Source organism: Drosophila mojavensis, unplaced genomic scaffold (assembly GCF_018153725.1).
Source record: "Drosophila mojavensis isolate 15081-1352.22 unplaced genomic scaffold, ASM1815372v1 contig_136, whole genome shotgun sequence".
NCBI lineage: Eukaryota > Metazoa > Arthropoda > Insecta > Diptera > Drosophilidae > Drosophila > Drosophila mojavensis.
Genome location: NW_025318667.1, coordinates 12,759,185 through 12,780,794, shown reverse-complemented (window position 1 = coordinate 12,780,794; position 21,610 = coordinate 12,759,185). Strand labels below are relative to the sequence as shown.

General features: G+C 42.7%; 3 protein-coding genes across 4 annotated transcripts in view; 2 read left to right on the top strand and 1 right to left on the bottom strand.

The window, feature by feature from the left end:
* Nucleotides 1–21,610, top strand: part of LOC6583703 (neurobeachin) — a 185,485-nt gene that overhangs the window by 162,301 nt on the left and 1,574 nt on the right. The gene's annotated exons all lie outside the window — the stretch shown is intronic.
* LOC6583699 (histone H3.v1) lies at nt 2,860–21,505 on the top strand. 2 transcript variants are annotated; one of them, XM_044006935.1, is made up of 3 exons: nt 2,860–4,980; nt 5,351–5,392; nt 21,445–21,505. In XM_044006935.1, exon 1 carries the CDS (start codon nt 3,336–3,338, stop codon nt 4,569–4,571), a length of 1,236 nt encoding a protein of 411 aa, XP_043862870.1. In that variant the 5' UTR covers nt 2,860–3,335; the 3' UTR covers nt 4,572–4,980; nt 5,351–5,392; nt 21,445–21,505. The 2 variants fall into 2 exon arrangements, with proteins under 2 accessions (XP_043862870.1, XP_043862869.1); XM_044006934.1 differs by lacking the exon at nt 5,351–5,392.
* On the bottom strand, nt 11,502–14,464 carry LOC6583698 (trichohyalin). The gene is made up of 2 exons (XM_002009327.3): nt 13,678–14,464; nt 11,502–12,841 (listed from the first exon to the last, which is right to left on the bottom strand). The coding sequence occupies exons 1-2, from the start codon at nt 14,353–14,355 to the stop codon at nt 11,714–11,716; spliced, it is 1,806 nt and encodes a 601-aa protein (XP_002009363.1). The 5' UTR covers nt 14,356–14,464; the 3' UTR covers nt 11,502–11,713.

The window sequence follows — 21,610 nt, the reverse complement described above, 5'->3', positions numbered from 1 at the left end:
CATTTTTCGCTTAGGTATTTTCAACCCTTCTCTATGTGTGTGTGTGTGTGATTGGTACTTGGGTCAGCTGTGATTGGCACTTGTGCTGCATGTAAATGAGCCTCGAATTGCGTGTAAATGGATTATATATGAGTCGAACCCATCGTAATACCAATCGAAATGGGGCCTACAGAGCTCTACTTGCCTGTACCCAATTCCTGCCACATATATCGATATTTTTATAGCATTCGATGAATCAAATATTCTATCAAATGAAGCAAAAGAGCAACGTAAATCAATGCATTTTTTTTTCTATTATTTTCATTGATTTGTTTTATTTTTTTTCCCATTTTATTGCTGTTGTTGTTGTTATTGTTCACATTCGATTCATAACTCCCATAGTACAAACAATGGAATATTTAATGAAAATATGAGCAAAATCAATTTCCAATTCAATTCAATTCAACAATTTGGCAAACAATTTGTCAAAAGCCATTGTTTTTTTATGCAAATAGTTTACGAACGGGCGTGGGGGGCAACGGGGAGAATGAACGGCAAAAATCTATTGCTATAATAATTGTAGTCGCATGTGAATGGATGGGCCATAAAATAGTACCAGTGTTGTAAAGCGACGAACGTATTTCAATTAAAGTATGAATAAAAAAATAAATGACAAATATTACGTAATTTATTCAGCAAAAGTGAAACAATTAGGCTGGGATATATGGATATATATAGGGGCTCATATGTATATATGGGTATTACGATTTGCAGCTAGATCTAGCTGAGATTTTGATTTAAGTGAAGGTTTACAGGGAGTTGGAAAGAATAGAAAGAATATTTTACCATTTTTTATTTTTTTTTTAATTTTTTATTTTTTAATATAAATAAAGTCAGGATAACATATAACATAGGTCTTTACACAGTCAAAGCTTTTAAGCATATTCCTTCACAGACACACTCTCTCTCTCTCCCTCTTCTCTCTCTCCCTCTCTCTCCCTCTTCTCTCTCTCCCTCTCTCTCTCCCCTCTCTCTCTCCCTCTCTCTCTCTCACACACACACACATCAGTTTCGGTTGTGTTGCAACGTTTGCTGCATTTGTGATGAATTTTGTCAGTTTTGGCACTTTCATTGTTTCTGTTACGCGCGGCGTTGCCAGACTGTTCGTGTTTTGTTGTCATTTTGCTTGTTTTGCTGTCTCCGACAAAAGCTGAAATGCTGTTTCTATTGCCAATAGTTTTTATAGCGCAGCTAGAAAATTGTCGGTATTTTTTTTTGTACTTTTTTTTTTATTCTATTTAGCTGTTGATTATTTGTTTGCATTTTTCTCTGCTCAAATATTTTAACAGTTGCATTTTTACAGTTGGTATTTGTTTGGTATTTTATATTGGCTGTGATTGAATTGGGATTTGTTTGTGCTTTGAAATGAGTCACATGCTTGACTTGAAAGAGCGAGAGAGAGAGAGAGAGAGAGGGAGAGAGAGGGAGAGAGAGAGAGATGAAATGATATCTGGCTCAACTCATGTGAATTTCGTCAGGTAGCTAAAGCTTAAAACGAAATCAAAGTGGAACGGTATATGCAACTGTTTGTTAAATTGCTAACATGAGCTTTGCCAGGCAGTTGAAATCCCAGCAGTGATTAGCATTTGCCAGAAGAACGTAAAGTTTGAGCAATTAAATGCTTCGAGTAAATACTTTGGCCGAACTTTGCAGCAAATTGGATAAGTTGATGTGAAATTTGTGTAATATTATGAAATTTGAATACTCTGCCCAAGCTGCGATTCGAAATGTTGCAAAAGCGAAGCCAACTCGGTTAACACTTTGCCCGCGCGTTCGTTCGCTGTGGGCGTTTTCGCTTTGGGGGCAGATGCCGTAACTTCTCCAGGGGCTTCTCTCTCTCTCTCTGTCTGTCTCTCGTTGCCCCTCACTCCCCGCTGGCTCCGGCTCTTGGAGCGCTGGCATTTCCTATTTATGGGGCTTCTCAGCTGTTTGTTTGTTTGCTCGCTCGTTGAGTGGAGTTGGCATCGATGGACGTGATGGTGTGGGCGTGGCAAGTGTGTGGGCCGCCTGCGTCTCGTTGCTTATCTCTAAGCTCTGCTTAACGACGCCCACAGAAGACAATAAAGTTGCTTCCGGTTCGCCGTTATTTTTGTTCTGTTTTGTATTTTTTTTTTTACCGTTTGGTATTTTTGCTGTTTTCTTAAATTTCACTTTTGTTTACGTTTTTTCCTTCCGCACACAAAGGGAATCGCAAGCCGAAAAGATATTGTTGCATACCTTCAGGCGACGGCCAAAGGGTAGCGAAGAAAGTTCTCAATCGTAGTATACCTACCTAGGTTTATGTATATAGAAATGTAAATATGTATATTAGTGTAAATATGTATATATATATATTATATTCAATACAATACTCATTCATGAGTTCAAAGAGTTTCTCTGTGTTGTCCAATCTCCGTTCGTCTGCCTATATCTAGTGCCTCCATTGAACTAGGAACCTGAAATTTGGAATATATGCACTCAATACTTGGCTAAATTGAACAATAAATATGTTTTTCCAATATTTTGTAGATAGAGTTACGAAGTTAATGCTGAATGAAGACTTATCTGTGAATGGGTATTAAGCAGTCGGTAGTAGCCGACTGCAACTTGCTTATCTCTTTTATGTATTATATTTATTCTGCTATATATGTATATATATATATATATTTGTGTATGTGTAAATGTATGCGTATGTATGCTGTTTCAATTCTCACACGTTCCGCACACACGCACAGCGCAAAAGAAATAACAAAATTTGATCAAGAGAATTATAAGTGATATATATAGATATATATATATTTGATAACCCTATATATATATATATATCTATATATTAAACAGCTTTTAAATTATGCAAATAAATTCACGCACAAAAGCCAACTGCGAAAACAACTCCAATTCGAATTCGAATTCGAAATTGATTTAAGTGTTGCATAACAAAGGAAAAACCGTTGAGCAAAACAACGAAGCGAAAAAGTCGAAAATGTGAAGTCAAAACAAAATGAAGTGTAAAAAGAATCAAGTAAAACAATAAGCGCGAAAAAACACCGCATACACACACACACACACCCTCACACCAACACACAGACACTGACACAAAAGGAACAGCAACAAAAGGCAAACGCGAGGAGAGCAAAGCGAAAGCCAAAACGTTTTCGTCGCGGCTCAAGCTGTAACGGTTAACGGCTCTCGTGCGTCTCACATTCCATTTCGTTTCGTTCCGTTCCGTTCCGTTCAGTTTCGTTCCGTTTCGTTCCGTTTCGCGTTTCCGTTCCGTTTCGTTCGCCGGCTGCACTTCCAATGGCTGTTTGTTCCTTATGATGGAGACATTTCTTGTCCTGGGCCTGTGTTTTATCCTGTACGAAGCATTGGATTTCTTTCAAGGCTGCATCCATAGCAACACGCCCTCACCGAGCGACCAGATCGAGGCCTATCGCCGCGAACTCGACGAACAGCGCCAGCAGCAGCAGCAGGAACAATTTCTGGCCGGCCTCACGCCCCTGCTGGGCGCCCAATTCGCAGCTGCTGCAGCTGCCGCTGCCGCTGGCTCTCAGTCGACGCTCAGCAGCACGCCCACCGCCTCCACAGCGAGCGTCATCAGTGACTCCTACGAGCAGGAGCAGTCGCAATCGCAATCGCAATCGCAATCTCAATCGCAGCAGCCACATTCGTTGAGCACGCCCGGACTGTTCCGTCCGGCCGCACTGGGCTATTACGATCCGGAGGATCCGTTGCATGCCACCTCGTCGCTGCCACGCGACTACTACTACCTGCAGCAGCAGCAGCTGAAGAACAAGGCCAGCTCGAAGTCGCTGCTCTCGAAGTTCTCCGCCACCAATTCCGATAATCGCATCCACCCGGAGGGCAGTGCACACGGCGTGCTCGGGGCGCACGGCTCGCCACACACGGTTGTCACCACACAGCCGCTGCCCGCGGGTGAGTCGGCGGCCAGTTTGGGGCTGTTCGATTGCCAGCCGCAGCTGGTGCCGTTGCTGCCGGCGGCGCCGCTCTTCCTGGAGCTGAAGCGTGCCATAATCAGCACGCAGGCGGCGACGACGGCGACGACGCGTCGGACGAGCAGGAGGCGTTGCCACATCGACGTGAACGAGGAGGAGGACGAGGCGGAGCAGCAGCAGGAGCAGGAGCAGGAGCAAGTTGAGTCGGAGGAGGAGGACGACGAACAGGAGCCGCAACAGGAGACAATTTGTCCACAGTGCGTTGAGGAGGAAGTGCAGCAGCAGTACGACGAGGCAGAGCAAGTGCTCGACCAGGATCCACTCGCCAGCCACGCTACGGATTGCCACGCCGGCGGCGCCAACAGCGAGCCCAACATCTGCGCCGCATCGCAGCTGCCGCGGATCCATCACATCGCCATCGACGACATTGGCATCGGAGGGATCGGGCTGACAGCGGCGAGTGGCGAGCCGAACCACTGCCTGGCCACTAGTTCCAGTTCCAGTTCGCACGCCGATTTTCGTGAAATCGAATGCGAACGCCTGCGACGCAAGTGCGTGAGCGTTAAGCGCATCTATAGCATATCGGAGAAGTTCTAAACTTTCAATCCACTAATCGCAATCGCAATCGCAAATCAAATATCGATAATCGCAAAAAAAAAAAAAAAAAAAAAAAAAACACTCACACGAAAAGCAAAATCAAATCAAATTTATCAAAGCTCAACTCATTTTTTTGTTGGTACAAAAAGCGCTAAACTCACCTTTGCACCAGTCGAATTCAATATCGATAATTATCGATCCAAATCGAGCAATCAAAAATTTTACAATCAAATCCAAATCAAAATCGCAATCATCTATCGCCTCACAGCAAAAAGTAAAAAGAAAAAAACCAAAAAAAAAAACAAAAAGCCAAAATATAAACAACAAAATTCAATAATCGATAATCGATAATCGCAAAACAATGCAAGCAAAATCACAAAATTTCCATCTGCGAAATACCCCACACAAGGTTAGCAAATTATGCTCCAGCACAGCAAACGAAAACGAGAAAAATCTCAAGCTCGATGCGAGCTTCAACACACGAATCGATCAATTTTTGTTCGGAAATAATTCAATCAACTCAAATTTGCCAATCGAATATTTTAATTTCTTGCACTGTCATTCCAAGAGATTTTTTCATTTGGTATTCACCTTATTCACCACACCTGCCATCACTATTCACCTCGCCACCAGCCTCACTCTGCAATTCTCAAATTGAAATTAGTTTGCTTTGCCGTTCACGAAACATCTCTCTCACATCTGTATATCGCTCCACTCACTCCACAAATGCCTGCTCTAGTCCTTTAAGTGTTTAACCTCTTCTATAATCGTATTTCCAGGCAGGGTCCTCACAGCAGCTGCTTGGTGCGGCCCGATCACTAGTAAGAGACTGTCTAAACTTTAGATTATAGTGCCAATGTTTTCATTCTATTTTGTTTTCGATTCGTCTATGCCCTGAACCCAATGCGATCTGATTTCGAGTTCATTTTATGTTATCGATCACTTTTTTGGTTTCTTAGAAAACGATAAACATTATTATGAATACTCGGAATGTTGGGATATTGAAAGTTGTCGGTGTTTTGTTAAGATTGGGAATTGATTTGAAGTCACTTTTTATTATAAATCGATCATTTTTAAGTCTTATGAATTTTTTTTATTTCACTTTTTTCTATATTTTTATGTATTACGATTAATCGATACAAATTTGATTTCTCTTTAACAGCAGATCAATAAACAGATCATAGTAAATTATAAATAAATATTATAGAAATTAAAAAAAAATATTTTTCAATAGAATTTTTTAATTTGTAATATAGTTTGTTTAATATTGTTTGTTTGTTATAATTTGTTCAATTGAATTTTTTAATTTAAGTTTTTAATTTTTTTTTAATTCCTAATACAGTAGAATCCCGATAATTCGAAAGGACGAGGGGATCAGTTTTTTATTATTTTTTTTTTTACACACAAATTCAAATTATCGATAATTATTGAGATCGAATTTCTTTCAAGCGGATACAATTTTTTTTCGATTTATCGCGATTTTTAATATAGCGTGATACGAATTATCGACTGTACAATTTTATTTTATTTTATTTTATTTTATTTCATTTTTTGTATTAATCCCATTGGGGTTCAGGGTATCGCCTAGTCGGTCAAAGCCGACTAGAGCACTCCAAATTGTTCCACCCATAAATAAAGTGTACTTATATAGGTAAAACGTTGGCTTTTGTTGGATATCTTTTTGTACAACATGCAATATTTATTTACAGAACATGCATCTATAATTAGGGCGTATTTCTTTCATCTCTCTCCCTCTCTATATATATCTGTCTTTCTCTCTCTCTCTCACTCGCTTCGTTAGTTTTCCCTGGGCAAATCAAAGTTCACTTGTTGTTTAGCATTGAAGGCATTTTTCGAACAAAACATATTCATTGAGCTCTGCTGTTGTTGTTGCGGTTGATGTTGTTGTTGTTGTTGTTGTTGTTGTTGTTTTCTGGTTATTGTGTTTATGATTCAGTTTTGCTTCACAGATTTCTCTATTCTCGCACTCGTTGTATGCCAGCAAAATGTTAACTAGCTTAAGCTCAATTCCCAGACCCCCACCCCATTCCCATTCCCATTCCCTTCCGCACCCCCCCCGCGCCCTCACCATCTCCATTCCCATTGAATCCTGCAGCTGCCGCAAGCGGCTTTTGTTTGTAGCCAGGCAACTGAAGTCTGTGTGTGCTCCAACTCGCCTCGACTGTTATGCAAAGTAAATTGTATATAATTGTTGGGCACTCGCACACACTCACACACACACACATATGTATGTATATTCTCTGTACACTGCGGCTCTGATAGCGCATTATTATCATATCTTACAAATTGTCGCTGCAAAGTTGAAGCTGCTGGAGCCAAAGCTAAAAACTTCGTTGAGATTTTTCGAAATTTATGCAAATGCACAAGCCTCAAGTTGAAGCTGTGTGTGTGTGTGTGTGTGTGTGTGTGTATAGGTACATATGTATGTAGAGTGAGCTACATGTAGTATAGCTGTATGCCAAGTAAAGTGCTGGACATTGCCATTTAGTGGTATTCACAATATTTTGAAAACAGCTTGAAATGAAGAAAAAAAAAAAGCAAATAAATAAATAAAAAAAACAGGGAAAAATTAACTTTAAAAATATTTGTATATATTTTTTTAATAGAATTTAAAAAAATTTGAAATTCACGCTCTGTTTTACGCTCTGCCTCGCTCCCTTCTTTTTCTACCTCCCTCACTCTCTCATACGTCTTTCTCTTTTTCTACCTCGCTTTCTCTCTTTCTACCTCGCTTTCTCTCTCTGTCTCTGTCTCTCTTACTCTGTCTCTCTCTCTCTCTCTCTCTCTCTCTCTCTCTCTCTTTATCTCTACCCCCCCCTTTCTATCTTTCTGTCTATTTATTCTGCTCTCTCTCTCGTTGTCTCATTCTCTCTTTCTCTCTCTTCTACCTTCCATGCTCTCTACCTCCCATCTCATTCTCTTTGTCTAGCTCTCTCGCCCTCTCTCTCTTTCTCTCTCTGTATCTCCCTCTCTCTCATCCCGTCTATCTCTTTCTCTCTATCTATCTCTATCTCTACTTCTCCTTTCTCTCTCTCTATCTCTATTTCTCTCTTTCTGCCCCTCTGTATATCTCTCTCACTCTGTCTCTCTCCCTCTCTTTTCTTGTCGCTCTCTCTCTCTCTTTCTCTGTTTCTCTCCGTCTCTCTATCTCTACCGTTCCTTTCTTTCTTTCTATCTACTTCTAATTCTGGCTTCAAGTTGATCTCTTTGACTGCCTTCGCTTCTAGGCTATTTATTAGTCGAGCATACCCGCTGCTGCTACTGCTGCTGCTGCACACTCGACTCATTTTGCGCAGCTTGTGTGAATCCCTTTCAATTATTCGATATGTGGTAGCATTTACTGTTTGCTTCTTTTCTTAACTTAATATACATATACATATTCATACATACATATTCATACATACATACATACATACATACATACATACATACATACATACATATGTATAGATAGATAGATGTGCGTATTTTTTGCTTTCTTTGCCTCAACCCTCAACTTTTGCTTCCTTTTCATTTCATACACGCAATCACACACACACACACACACACACACTCACACACACACGCACTTTCGCATAGCCCTAAGACCCGCATTATTTTTCATTTCCTTCCACTTGCTCAGCTCCTGTTGCGACTGAGCTGCCATCGATTGTTCGCCTCTCTCTCTGTATGAGTGTGTGTGTGTGTGTGTGTGTGTGCGTGTGTATTGGTGTATGTTTAGTTAAGTCCGCGTGGCTCACATTCGCGTCTATCCCTGGCCAAAGTCCGCAAGTCCTTACTAGTCCTTGCCGTTCACCCCGCTCCTCACTGCTCTTCCCCTCTCTGTCTCTCTCACTCTCTCTCTCTCCTTTCTCAATGCTCGTAATCTTTTGGTCTTTTCTTCATCATCGTTTAGCTTGATGTGGTTTTGCCCCCGACTTAATCAGTTTTACTATTGTTTGTTTTTACTATATACATACCATATTCCGGCTACTCTCTCTCTATGTGTGTGTGTGTGTGTGTGTGCGAAGCATTGCTGAATTGCTGCTGGCCAGCGCAGCTGCTGGTCCTCTTCTGCTCATTCTTCTTCTTCTTTTGCTATTTCTCATTCTTGCCGTTGTTGTTGTTTGATGTTGCTTTGCTGATTGGGTTCAGTGGTTGGCTTGTTGTACACTAATACAGAGACACACATACACTAACACACTCACACACACACACACACACATGTCACAATGGCGCGTTAAAAAGTTAGCTTCGCCTTTTTGGTGTAGAATAGCTCTTGCTGCCAATTATGTTGCATATGTGTGAGTGTGTGTGTGTGTGTGTCTGTGTGTGTCTATGTGTGTGTTTATGATAGCTGCCATGACAGTTTAGCATTGCTATTATATGAAGAAGACCAACAGCAACAACAACAACAACAACAACAACAACACACACACACACTCACACACACACACATGCTCACCCTTGCACAAGATTCTCTGGCGACTCATAACTGCTTCATCATTGCAGCCAAATATGCCAGTGACTCTCAAACTGCAAGGCCAAAGCAGCGCCTCCCCAACTGTAGGAGAGCAATTGAGCTGAATATCTGAGACTGACTTTACCTATTTATCAATTAAAACGATGACTCTCAAACTGTGCAGATGAAATTCCATCGTGAGTCTCAAACTGTAGAAATGAAATGTAATGCTAGGATGTTCTTCTCAAACTGTACAAATGAAAATCATGTTTTAGATGTGCCTCTCAAACGAACGGTCGAGTTAAATTCCAATACGTGACTCTCAAACTGTAGAAATGAAATTCCATATGTGTGCATGGCTCTCAAACTATCAAAATAAGATTCAAGATACAAGATATACCAGATTCTCAAACTGTAAAAAGCTGCTCTCTAATACTGTCCAAAGTGCTGCTTAAACTGTATAGCTTAATACGTGCCGCTCAAACTGTAGTAATCTCTAATGAGATTTTGATTTGCCTTTGCAGTTGCATAATATATTCTAGGAACAGCAGACAGATAAATTTATATATGCATATATCTATATATACCTATATATACCTATATATATATAATATATATATATAATATATATTTCTGTCTAGCTAACGGAGCTTAGCTGCCAAACGCTCGCCTAGCAACAGAGTATTACAAGATATATATTTACAATAGAAAAGAGCAAAATCCAAGACAGTATTCGGACTCTCACTCCCTCCCTCCCCCCTCCCCCTCTCTCTCTCTCTCTCTCCCTGTCACGGTCTCGCTTATGCTTATGCTTGAGCCGCAGCTCAGACTCAGCTGCGATTGCTGCTGCATGAGTTGCACTTGCCTCAAATCAGTCAAGGGTAATATTCTTCCAGAACATTAAGCAACAACAACAACAACAACAACAACAACAACAACAACAACAGTAACAATGACAACAAGCGAAGCAATGAACCCAAACTGAAATGAAAGCTGAATCACAATTCCCAAGTCTCTGCACCCGCTCGCTACACATCTCTCTCAATCTCTCGCTGTCTCTCTGTCTCGCCCACTCTCTTACTGTCTCGCTCGCATCTGTTTCGCATTCAAAGCCCGAAGCGTATCGAAATTGGCATTGCCTGCCTTTGATGTATATTCATGAATTGTGCACCGACTACAAACTGCGAAACTGCGAACTGCATGCATTCACTTTGATTCACAGAGCTGCTCTCTAGCAGCACCTCCCGCTCCCCCTCGCCCCTCCCCCCTCACCCCTGCCTTATCGTAGCGGGCTCACAACTCATTTGTGCTGACAACAGCCAAATAGAGCGCCGGAAATGCTAGTTTCATAGACTTAACAGACTGGAGAGGAGGGGGAGAGCTTCAAGCAGGAGAGTCTCATGAGTCTCTTAGGAGAAAAGTAGTTGAAGCTACTGCGCTTTCTTCACAAAAGAAAACTACAGTGCAATACGGTTATAGCGACTCAGTTTGTATAGAGATTAGATCCGATTACTGGATTCAAATGAAAATTTCGGAATATGCTTTTCTTGTAAGAGTATTTCAAGTCGCTTTGATTATTGTCATTCATAACGACCCTGTTCGAATGGCCTGTCTAACGCCTATTGTATAGCTATCTCGCTCTCATCCCTATATGCGTACGATCTCTAAGATCTAACAGAGATAACTAGAAATCCTTATAATTCACTTGCTTATTTAAAACAAAATTTTCAGCTTTGTTTTCATTACATTTTTTCTATATATCGATAACTGACCGTAATCGATAAACTAGTTTAGGGCTTAGTTTCATTGCAAATGCAAACTAAATCAAAAGGTCTTAAGGGTCACTTAACTCCTGTCGCTCCTAGCCATCTCTCTCTCTCTCTCTCGCTCTCACACACAGTGTCCATAATCTCTAGTTATATATTGTCCATAATCTATCTAGAAAGCTGCGCTTTGTCTCTCTAGCAGTGCGACAAATCCAATTCAATTTATCAAAGACTTGAGATTTGCCTTAGCAGCAGCAGGAGCAGCAGGAGCAGCAGGAGCAGGAGCTGACAGGCTTAGGTGAAGGCTAAACAAATTACCAGCCAAAAAAAAACCCCAGAAAATATACCAGGAATTCCGCCCCCCAGCAAACTTCTACCACTCTCTCGCTCTCTCTCTCTCTCTCTCTCTTCCCCTCTCTCTCTCTCTCCCCCTCTCTCTCTCGCTGTTTGGCAATCAAAGCCTCAACTGATTCCGCAGGACTTGTTTGGGTTTCGTCTGGGTCTTATCATTTGGTTTATGCACTCGACATTTGCTTTAGTTTTCGATTTTGTTTTTAATGAGTTGCATGTGTGAGTGTGTGTGGCAGTGCGTGTGTGTGTGTGTGTTTTGTAAAACTTGTTGAGTTAACAAGTCTGCAGCTGACAGCTAACAAGCGCCCCCGCAGCTGGAGAAGAATGAACAGAAAAGAAAAGAAGGAAATGTCGCCACAAAGTATGCTTCAAGTTTTAATGCCAGCCTGCTGTGTGTGTGTGTGTGTGTGTGAGTAGGTAGCTGTATGTATGTGTGTGTGTGTGTGTCCCCTTTATGAGCTGTCACTCCAATCACAATCACATCGAACACAATACAAGAAGAAACGCAAGCAGAACCAGAATACGTTCAAACATTTGCCACGCCCACCCGGCACGCCGCCTCTCTATGGCAGGAAGTGAGCGGATAGCTTGGGCTCGCGCGCGTGCGTGACACGACCGGTCAGCGACTGGAGCGCCGCCTGCGGCATGCACTTCTTCTTGGCCAGCTCGTTCAGCTTGACGCTGATGACCATGTCGATCTCCTTCTGGCGCTGCTTCTCCATGGCGCGCGCCTTCTCGCTCTCGAGGCGCTCGTTCTCGATCTCGCGACGACGGGCGCGCTCGTGCTCCTCCATTTGGGCGGTGACGCCCTCGTGCAGATCGAGCTTGCGGCCGAGCTTCTTCTCCAGCTCGATCTTCTGCTGCTCCTCGTACTTGGCCCGGTCCACCTTCATCTCGTCCATTTCGCGCTGGCGCTGCGCATAGTAGCAGGCGCGCAGCTTATTGATGTTGGCCATCGCCTCCAGATTGCCCTGGCGCAGCTCTTCCGCCTGACGGCGGCGCTTCTCCACCGCCTGGCGCTCCTCCAGGCGGTACTTGCGCTCGAGCCGCTCGTGCTCGGCCAGGAGGCGCATCTCCTCGCGATTGTCGTTGGCATCGAGAATCTTCTGCTGCATCACGTAGAGGGCCTCGCGCTTGCGCTCCTTGGCCAGATCGATGGCCGCCTTCTGCTGGCGCTGCTCCAGGCGCTTCGCCTCCTTCTCGATGACGTATTTGTTGGCGCGCAGCTCGTCGCGCTGCTCCTGCTCGCACAGGATGCGCCCAAAGTCCTGGTGCAGCTTGATGTAGTGGAAGAGCTCGTTGCGATAGTTCTTCTTCCGCTGGCCGGTGGCCACCGCGTGGTCCGCCTGGAAGCGTTTGTACTCCTCGTAGGCATCGCGCATCTGGCGCGACTCCTCGCGCCGGCGCTCCTCGGCCATATGGCGCAGCTGGCGGTGGTCGTTGATCTGCTGGCGCACAGCATTGCCGAATGCAAGGCGCTTGTTGTGCGCCGCCAGATCCTGTTCCGCCGCCGAGCCCCATTTGGATTCGTTGAACGCCGTGTCCTTGCGCGCCTGCTCCACATCATGCTCGGCCTGCAGGCGCTCCATCATCGCGCGCTCTTCGATCTGTGCCGTCCACATGGCGCTGCATTTGGCAGCGCCAATCGAGCGAATCGCCGACTGGACGCGCACATCGTTTTCATGGCGTGCCTGCAATGCGACAACAGCGATAAATATCGATAGGTTATAATGATGTAAATTATCGATTCCGATATCTATTACTGTTGATTCTCATTGTTGAGAATCTCTCATTGCATCTATTAATGTATTGATATATAAAAAAAATTCATACTAGTATCGATTCTATTGATTGATAATCGATAACATATCAAAACTAATCGCATATTCCTTAACAATTTCTATTTTATATAATTACTATCGATTCTCATTGTTGATTAATAAATAAGAAGAATTCTACAATTATCGATCCTAATGATTGATAATCGATAACTGTTAAAAATGTATATTTATCGCTTGTTTCTTGTAGGAGAAAACTTTTCCAACAGGTACAGATATAGTTTACTCCCACGGCTATCAACCTTTATAATCGACTTTCATCGTTGATAATCGACAGCTGTTAACAATTTATATTAATCGATTAATCATTAATATAAATATATGATTTTTAGCCTACATCTGTCATCAATAATTATGTTATCGATTCAAACTTTTCTAGGTGGTAATACAAATATTTATCGAGTATAGCTATCAATAGTTGGCAAAGTTAACTGCTTCTACTTAATAGCTTGATCGATTACAGCTATGGAAAACTGCTATGGCGACACTGCTATCAACCATAGTCGATTGCTGATATCGCTAGCAGTTATCGATTCTTGTTATCGATCACTATTATATATTAATGTTATCTAAAGCTAATATCGATCAGTATTATATATACGTGTTATCGATTACTACAATCGATCACGGTCGTATGTTAGTGTTATCGATAATTGCATTCTATCGATCACTCTGCCATCTTCACTCACCTGCAGTGACTTGTGCAACACCATCAGACGCTTCGCCTCCGCTGCCTTCTCTGCATCGTCGTCCTCGGCCTCAGCATCGATCTGTCGCTGGACCTCGAGCTCCCGTTCGCGTCGCGCCTCGTCGATCTCATGGTAGTAGCTGCGCATGCGATTCTCCTCCTCCTTGTTTTGGCGCTCCTCCTCCCTGAGCTGCTCCACCTCGGCCTGGATCTCCTCGGCGGTGGGCGGGCGCGATGATTTCAAGCGATCGACATGCTCCTTCTCCAGGGTCGCATACCCGATCGACTCCCATGGCCGGCCTTGCACATGGAAGTAGGTGGCCTCGCCGCCGAGTCCCTTGCGTTTCGTCGGCTTCGGCTGCGGAAAGAGCCGCACCGGCTTCGGCGCCACTGTGCCCGGCGGCAGCGCGCCCGGCGGCAGGCCCGGCTGCAGTCGGTGCTTGCTCGACCTCTTGCCGGCCATCAGAAAGCCCTCGCGCTGCTGCAGCAGTCCCTCGGCCAGCTGCTTCTCGCAAATGGAGACGCGCGGCTGCCGCTTGAAGGCGAACTCGCTTGGCTCCGGCTTGGGCAGCCGGATGGGCTTCTCCAGCTCCAGCCCAATCTTGCGGCCCCGCCGGTCGTAGCAGTCCGCGTGCAGCGGCCGCCCCCTTCCTGTCACGCACGGCATCATGGTCGGCATCTTGGCGTGGCAGATTTCTGTTCACTGCTCCGGAATACAAAATATATATAAAATACGGTTTCTTTTGCGTTTTCTTTTTTTTTGTTTTGTGTTTTTTGAGTTTTGTGAACTGTTTTCTATTGTTGTTGTTGTTGTTGTTGTTGTTCTGTTCTGCTTGAGAGAGAGTGAGTGAGTGACGATGACCAAGAGAGAGACAGAGAGAGAGACAAAGAGAGAGAGAGAGAGAGAGCTATGCGTGTGTGCGAATGCTCGAGTCTGAATGTTGTTTAGACTTTAGCTTGGCAGCAGGCAACTGAGCAGCTCGTTCCTGGCCTGCTTTAGAGCTCCACTTGGATGTGGCTATCGAATGCCTATCGATAGGCCTACTAGATATTGCCTTTTGGCTCGGGAGAGTTGCTAATGCCGATGAATTGACTAACTATCGAATGATTGTTGAGTTGAACGAGTTGCGTATGGCGAATATCAATATCGCTAACTATCGATAACACTGTGGGCTTTTATTTATCGATCAGTTTTGTGAATCGACCGCAAGAGCAAATAGCGAATTACTATCGATAGCAGTTGTATCGTCGCTAAATACTATTGCTTAACTATCGATTGGCATAGAAGAAATTGGCTATAGGCAGGTTAAACTAACCTCTTGTATAAGGAAATAGCAGAGGAGTGGAAATGAACTCTTGTTAAAGAGACCGAAATTCGATTCTTAAGTCACAAATAATATCAGATATGAGTCTATCAATAGCAATATGACCTAAATCAGAGCTAACTAAATGTAAAAAATTTACAGATTTATTTAAAAATTTACAGAAATTAATATTAAACTCAGAAATACAAAAATAATGGGCATTGCAAAAGGAGAAATAAGAAGAGTTGAACTAACGGTACTCCAATTCAGATCAAGTAAAGGTGGAAGAGCAGAGACATTAGACCTTGAATGAGAATAGAAAGACTTCAAGGAACCGAGTTGAGATTGTATCAACTGCTTGATGAAGCTAAACCTAATCAGTCGGGGAATCTGCAAGTTTTATTGAATATCAAGGAGCCAAAGAAGAGGAGGAAAGTGAACAGGAAGGACGACAGAGCCTATGGGAGGTCAATGCAAAATTAAAGCAAAAATGTGCCCATTGTGGCATGAGCCGAGGCAGCAACGTTCATAAAGTTAGCTCAAAGGACAATTTCGATTGGTTCTTTATCTCTATGTCCAACTTGCTGCCCTCTCTCTGTCTCCCTCACTCTCTCTCTCTCTCTCTTTGCGTTTCATAATGCCTAATGAACGCATATGCTGGCCCAGCAGCCAATTTATTGTTACTTCGATTGAAATATGCTCGCAACATTGATATTTCTGCATTGTCCAACCCCCTGCCTGCCGTATGGGTCGCCCCATTCCCCTTCCGCCCTTCGCCTTTCACTTCAGCTTCAGCCCCTATCCGCCCCCATTTCGAGCGTTTAGAACTTATGAAATTCTTTGTACTTTTGTTGAGCACCAAATTGAATTGTAGCAAATGCTGTTTTTTGAATTCAACTGACGTCATTTGCCATTCGAGAGTTTCACTTGCCTCAGATTTGTTTCTGCTCTGTGATGCCAAGGCCCGCACAAACAGAAGCACATGTCTGCGTGTGTGTGTGTGTGCGTGTGTGTGTGTGTGTGTGTACACCCACGCAGTGCTAGGCCTTACATGGCTGCGAGGCAGACGCTTTTTCTGCTTCGCTATCAAGTTGTTCGTGTCGTGTCTTGTTTGTGGCGCCTCAAGTGGCCAAAGACTCATTGTGTGTTGTTCTGTTTATTTGTTATTGTTATTGTTGTGATTGTTATTGTTGTTGTCGTTGTTGTTGTTGTTTAGCTGTCTTGTCAGTCACACATGCCAATGGCTTGAAGCAGCAGCAACAGCAGCAGCTACAGACAACAAATCTATAATTCACTTGCCTCTTTGTCTACCTCTCTCTCTCTCTCTATCTCTCTATCTATCTCTCTCTCTATCTCTATCTCTATCTCTATCTCTCTCTCTCCCACTGTCCCTCTCTCTTTGTGACTGTCAATGACTTGATTCGAGTCGCCTAGCTGCCCGCCAACAGCCACAAAATATGAGTAGCGCTTTGCCTCTCATATTACGCATACGCCACATAGTACGGTCCCTTGGTTGGCATGGGCGTGTGGTGGGCGCGGCTGCTCGGCAACGCACAAAAACTTTCGCACATTTCAATGGCAATAAAAGTGATTTAATAATGCTGCGTTAAAGCCCCAAACGACAGCAGCGCCAGCAATAACAGCAACAGCAAAAAACGTCTAACAAAAAAGTAAGAAACAGAATGAAACAGTTTGACGATCAAACCGCAGCTCAGATACCCTAGCAAAGCGAAGGCATTTCAACAATAGCTGATAAACTTCACTCGAAGATAGACTAAGCCGGATAGGTAGTTCTCGTTTATCTATGTGAGTTGAATTTGCGCCAAATTCAAAAAGTCCGAATTATGGCATTGACCAACACTGAATTCTAAAACAGTTTTGAAGTGTTCATTTTAGTCTAAACTATAATGCGAATCTTAGAGAAAACTTCTAGATTATTGTGCTATTCTCACTAAGAAATATCTCAGAATCAAAACGTTATCCAACACTTAATGCTACGATAGCTCTTCAGAATGATGTCACTAGCCAACACTAGGTCTTTAGATCAACCAATCAATTCACAGAATATATTTGGATATTTTAGCGTTAACCAGCACTAAATCCTCAGAGACAATTTATATCGTTACCCAACACTCAATTCTAGCATAATGTATCTAAACTAAAGCGTTAATCAACAGTCAATGCTTCAATGCAATTTAATTCTCCTACATGATTTCATGATTATAGCGTTAGTCAACACTTCTCCGAGAACATCTCGATATTAAAGCGTTAATCAATACTCAATTTCCACATAGCAATTTTAGCGCTAGCCAAAACTCAATTCATACATAACATAACTAAATTACAGCGTTAACCAGCACTTAATAGTCAAAAGAAATTTACAGTTTCTAGCGCTAACCAACACTTAAGTTTTATATAACACTCTGGGAATACAAAACTTAGATGATTTTTTGAAATCCTTGCGTTAGCCAACACTCAACTCTTGCCGAACATTTCCAGCCTATGGCATTTTCCAACACTCACTTCCTCGACTGCCACAGCCGCCGTCCGGCTCCAGCTTGTGGTTGGCTCGCGTTGTGCAGTGTATTAAGCGCAGTGCCGAATCAATTTGATTTGTCGCCGGGTATGCTCTGCCCTGAGCCTAGGCGCCTGGCCACGCCCATTGCGTGTGATTAACTGCGCGTTTAATGTGCATGCCCGGCCATAAAACAAATCGCATGCAATCGTCCCCTTGTCCAACGTTCCTCTCCACAGTCTCACACCCGCACACCCACACACACACACACACACACACACACACACACACACGCAATTCTCCGATACTTCTACAATTCTCATTCTCTTTCAGCTGCTCCCATTTCAGCTGCTGCTGCAGCTGCTTTGAAATGTAAATACAGCTCATTAGATCAATGCGTAGCCATTCATTTGCAAGGATTCTAAGCACTCTAGCCTTGACCAAAGACACATGACCCCACAAGCCGTAGCCCCAGCCTAGACCTTCCCCCTCCCATACACACACACACATACGCGCGTAGAGTGGAAGCGCCACCCGAGCCTATGTCCGATAAGTTTTCTAGTTTTTCACTCTGGACACAGCTCAAGTGTCATAGATTTTCGATAGCTTCAAGAGATAAAGAGAGAGACAGAGAGAGAGAGAGAGTGAGAGCGAGAGAAAGGCTGGAGAGTTCGTATCGAAAGCATCTGCTGCCCTCTGTGTTCATTAGGGTGGCTCTTTTAGAGCCGGGTTTCTTAATTATTTCTTTCGAACTGTCGTTTTCTATCGTCTATCGATATTACGTAAAATTGATGTGTGATATTTATAGAAGATATATATTGTATTATATTATATTTTATATATTTTTTTACTGATATATACAAAATTCATTAATTTGTCTTATAAATTAAAAAACTTATTGTTATCGATTTCAGTTTTAGTTTCGATATTTAGAAAAAAATCGTTTATTAAGCGAGGTTTTAGCTAATATTTTGCAAGTTGACTCAGTCGATAAAGCTTATCGTTATACTTTAATAAACGATACATTAAATTAAATAGCTATCGATATGTGTATGCGAATTGTCTTATCGTCATCGATAGGTACATGCAAATTCTCCGATAATAAGCAGCATATAATGAATTGCAAATTCTGGTACAAATGTATTTAAAAAAAATCGAATCGATATCAAAATCGATATCGATATATACTTTTTATATAAATATTTGGTCACACTGTAGCCTAGTCATGTCGGCAATCAGTCATTCAATCAATCAATCTCTTCACCTCTAGCCAACATGAGTTTTCCTTCAATTTTCTTGGCATTTCTCTTGGGCGCTCGCTGCTTTTGCCCCACTGTGCGGACGGTCAAGCTTTAATTAACTTTAGTGCTTCATTTTCTTGAAGCAGAGTCACGCCTTTTTTGGTCAGTCGCCCCTTTCTTTGTGTGTGTGTGTGTGTTTGGGTTTGCTTGCCGTTGGGTTTATTATTTTCACTTAATTTGTGCTTCATTTAATTTTTTTTTGCTCGCTCGTTTTTTGTTTGTTGTTGTTGAGCCCAACAATAATTTTTGTATACATTTTTTTGTTGTTTTCGTTTTGGGTCGTCTATGAATTTGACGTGTCTCGACTGTCCCAGAAAGTCAAATGCCTCATCATCTCAGCTCAACAGAAAAAAGAGCGAACAAGAAGAAGAGAAAAATCTTCATCATTTCTTTTTTTTTTTTTTTTTTTTTTTGGCTTTTCATTTCGCTTTTCTCTCTCATTTTTTTTTTTTTGCTTTTGCTATTTGTTATTTATTTTTATACAAATTTGTTAGTCTGCTCCTCCTGCGGAAAGAAATGAAGCCACAGCCAGCTGTTGTTGTTGTTGTTGTTGTTTATGTTCAAATTAACTTGGCCCACAAAAATGTTGTAGAAAGGCACAGCCCGACGAGGCCAGACCAGGTCCGGGCCAGGCCAGGCCGGGCCGGGCCGGGCCGGGCCACAATGACAGTGCAGGTAGCAAAAGGTATTGAGGGAGAGGCCCATCCGCCGGATAGCCTCGTCGCAGGCGCAGGAAGCCAGAGTGCGAGTGGATGCAGGGGAGTGGGGAGGGGAGTCGGTGCTCGGCTGAATTGGGGCTAAAGGTTGCCCCGTTGTCGTTTCCTGACTGAGCTCGTCCCGGACACAAAGCGACAAAGAAATGTTTCGCATGCTGCACAATGGCAAATAATTCATAACTTGGTTCAAAACTTTGATTTAGCTGCAGTTAATACACAGTCTATCTCACCAAGCTAGCCCCTCCTCCCCCTCTCCACCTTCCCGCTCGCTCACTCGATATGAAGTGAGTGCGTGTGTGTGTGTGTGTGTGTGTGTGTGTGTGTTGGCAACTGTTGGCCATACGTTGGCCTGCATAAATTTTGCTGGCAGTTGGCCCTACCCCGCTCTACCCTGCCCTCCCCTGCCCTGCCGACTCCTGCTCAGCCCGGAGTCCTGCTGACAGTCGCAGCCACACATTTTGCTAGCAGATAAATTACGCTCGAAGCATCAGGCGTATGGAAGCGGAAGAGCCAACAGCTCGGACCGAAGATGAAGCGGAGAGCAGAAGATGAAGAGAGAGAGAGAGAGAGGGACGAGGGGGTCGAGACTGGGGCAACAGTGCATAAAGTACAGCATCCTAAGGTTTATAGACTGCAGACTGGACCACGCGCTGACGACTGTCAAGCGGGTCTCTCTGTATGCATATTTTTCTTTAACTGTAAACGCAGACAACATACACACCAGCACACACGCACACACACACACACACACATACACACACACACACACAGCAGCCTGGCAGGCGACACAAGTGACAAAATGATTTTGGTCACAACTGAAAATTTTTATGGGCTGCATTTGAATGCCAAAAAGCACAATAATTAAAACTATCGATAATAAACTAGAATGTTGTCGATATTTGTCAATCGATATTTTTCAATCACTATCCTGTAGTAATTTCTTAATTTGAAATTAAAAATTAGATGGTAAAGCATGATGGGTACAATTATCGATATTTAATATGAATTTTATCGATATTTAACTGCTCTGCAGAGCAACAGCACTTTTTTTTTTATCATTTTTATCTTCTTTATCTAGCTAAGATTTCTCAAGATTTGCAACATGAGGCTTAACACAATATTAAATATTTATTTTTTAGTTTTTAATATGCCTGTAAGGCCAAGGAAAAAACGTAAAAGAATCTTCCGAAATTTTACCAAATTTGTAGGCTTATCTCGTATTATCCTCACAGAGTCTGAAGCATCAACTTTTGTCGCCTGCTGAGCTGCCAAAAGATGCCAGTTTACATTTGCTCTACTCTGCATTTCCTTGTATCTCTCGTTCTCACTCTCTCTCCCTCTCACTCTCTCTCTCTCTCTCTTTCTGTCTGTCTTTTGGCTGCCTTTGAACATATCTGCGCTCAGTTCTTGGCAATAAATTTTTAACAAACATTTAACTTGCATTTTATTAGTCCCCAGTCAGCGGAGCAGAAGAGTTACTAGCTGTCAGACAGAGCGAGAGAGAAAGAGAGATGGAGAGAGAGGGCCGCTATTGCCGTCTCTATCTGCTCGGTCTGTCTCGCTGTCTGTCTGGCCGTCTTTCGGTTTCCTTTTGGTACGAAGTCATCATAATGACAATTTCTTGACTGTTTTCTCTGCTTTTTTTTTTTTTTTTTTTTTTTGGGTCGCATTAGCCGTGTTCCACTTTCGTCTTGGTTTCATTTCACTTTGTTTCGCTGAAACTGGAACGGGAACTGGAACTGGAACTGGTGCAGTTGCTCAGTGGCCGTCGATTCGGCCAGACAGTCGTAGACTTTTCTTTACTCTCGGTTTGATTTGAGTTCTTGATTCGTTCCGTTGGCAAATTCTAATGAGGAATTATTGAAAAATGAAAATCGAAAACAAATCAAATCAAATATACTAAAAAACAAATTCCCAAACACGCATTTTCAGTTAAACAAATGTGTGAGCAGCAATCAATCAAAAACTTGTAAAGACCAACAACAATAAAAACCAAACAAAAATACAACAACGTATACCACAAACAAACCGAAAAAAAAAATACCGCAAAACTAGTGCAATATAAAAATACCAACAATGAGAAAAAGCTAATAAAAAA

Bases quoted from the DNA above. Each gene is read 5' to 3' on its own strand.
- LOC6583699 (XM_044006934.1), top strand. From the start codon at position 3,336: ATGATGGAGACATTTCTTGTCCTGGGCCTGTGTTTTATCCTGTACGAA.
- LOC6583698 (XM_002009327.3), bottom strand. From the start codon at position 14,355: ATGCCGACCATGATGCCGTGCGTGACAGGAAGGGGGCGGCCGCTGCAC. The intron at 12,842-13,677 runs GTGAGTGAAGAT...GTCGCATTGCAG, and splicing joins TGTTGCACAAGTCACTGCAG to GCACGCCATGAAAACGATGT.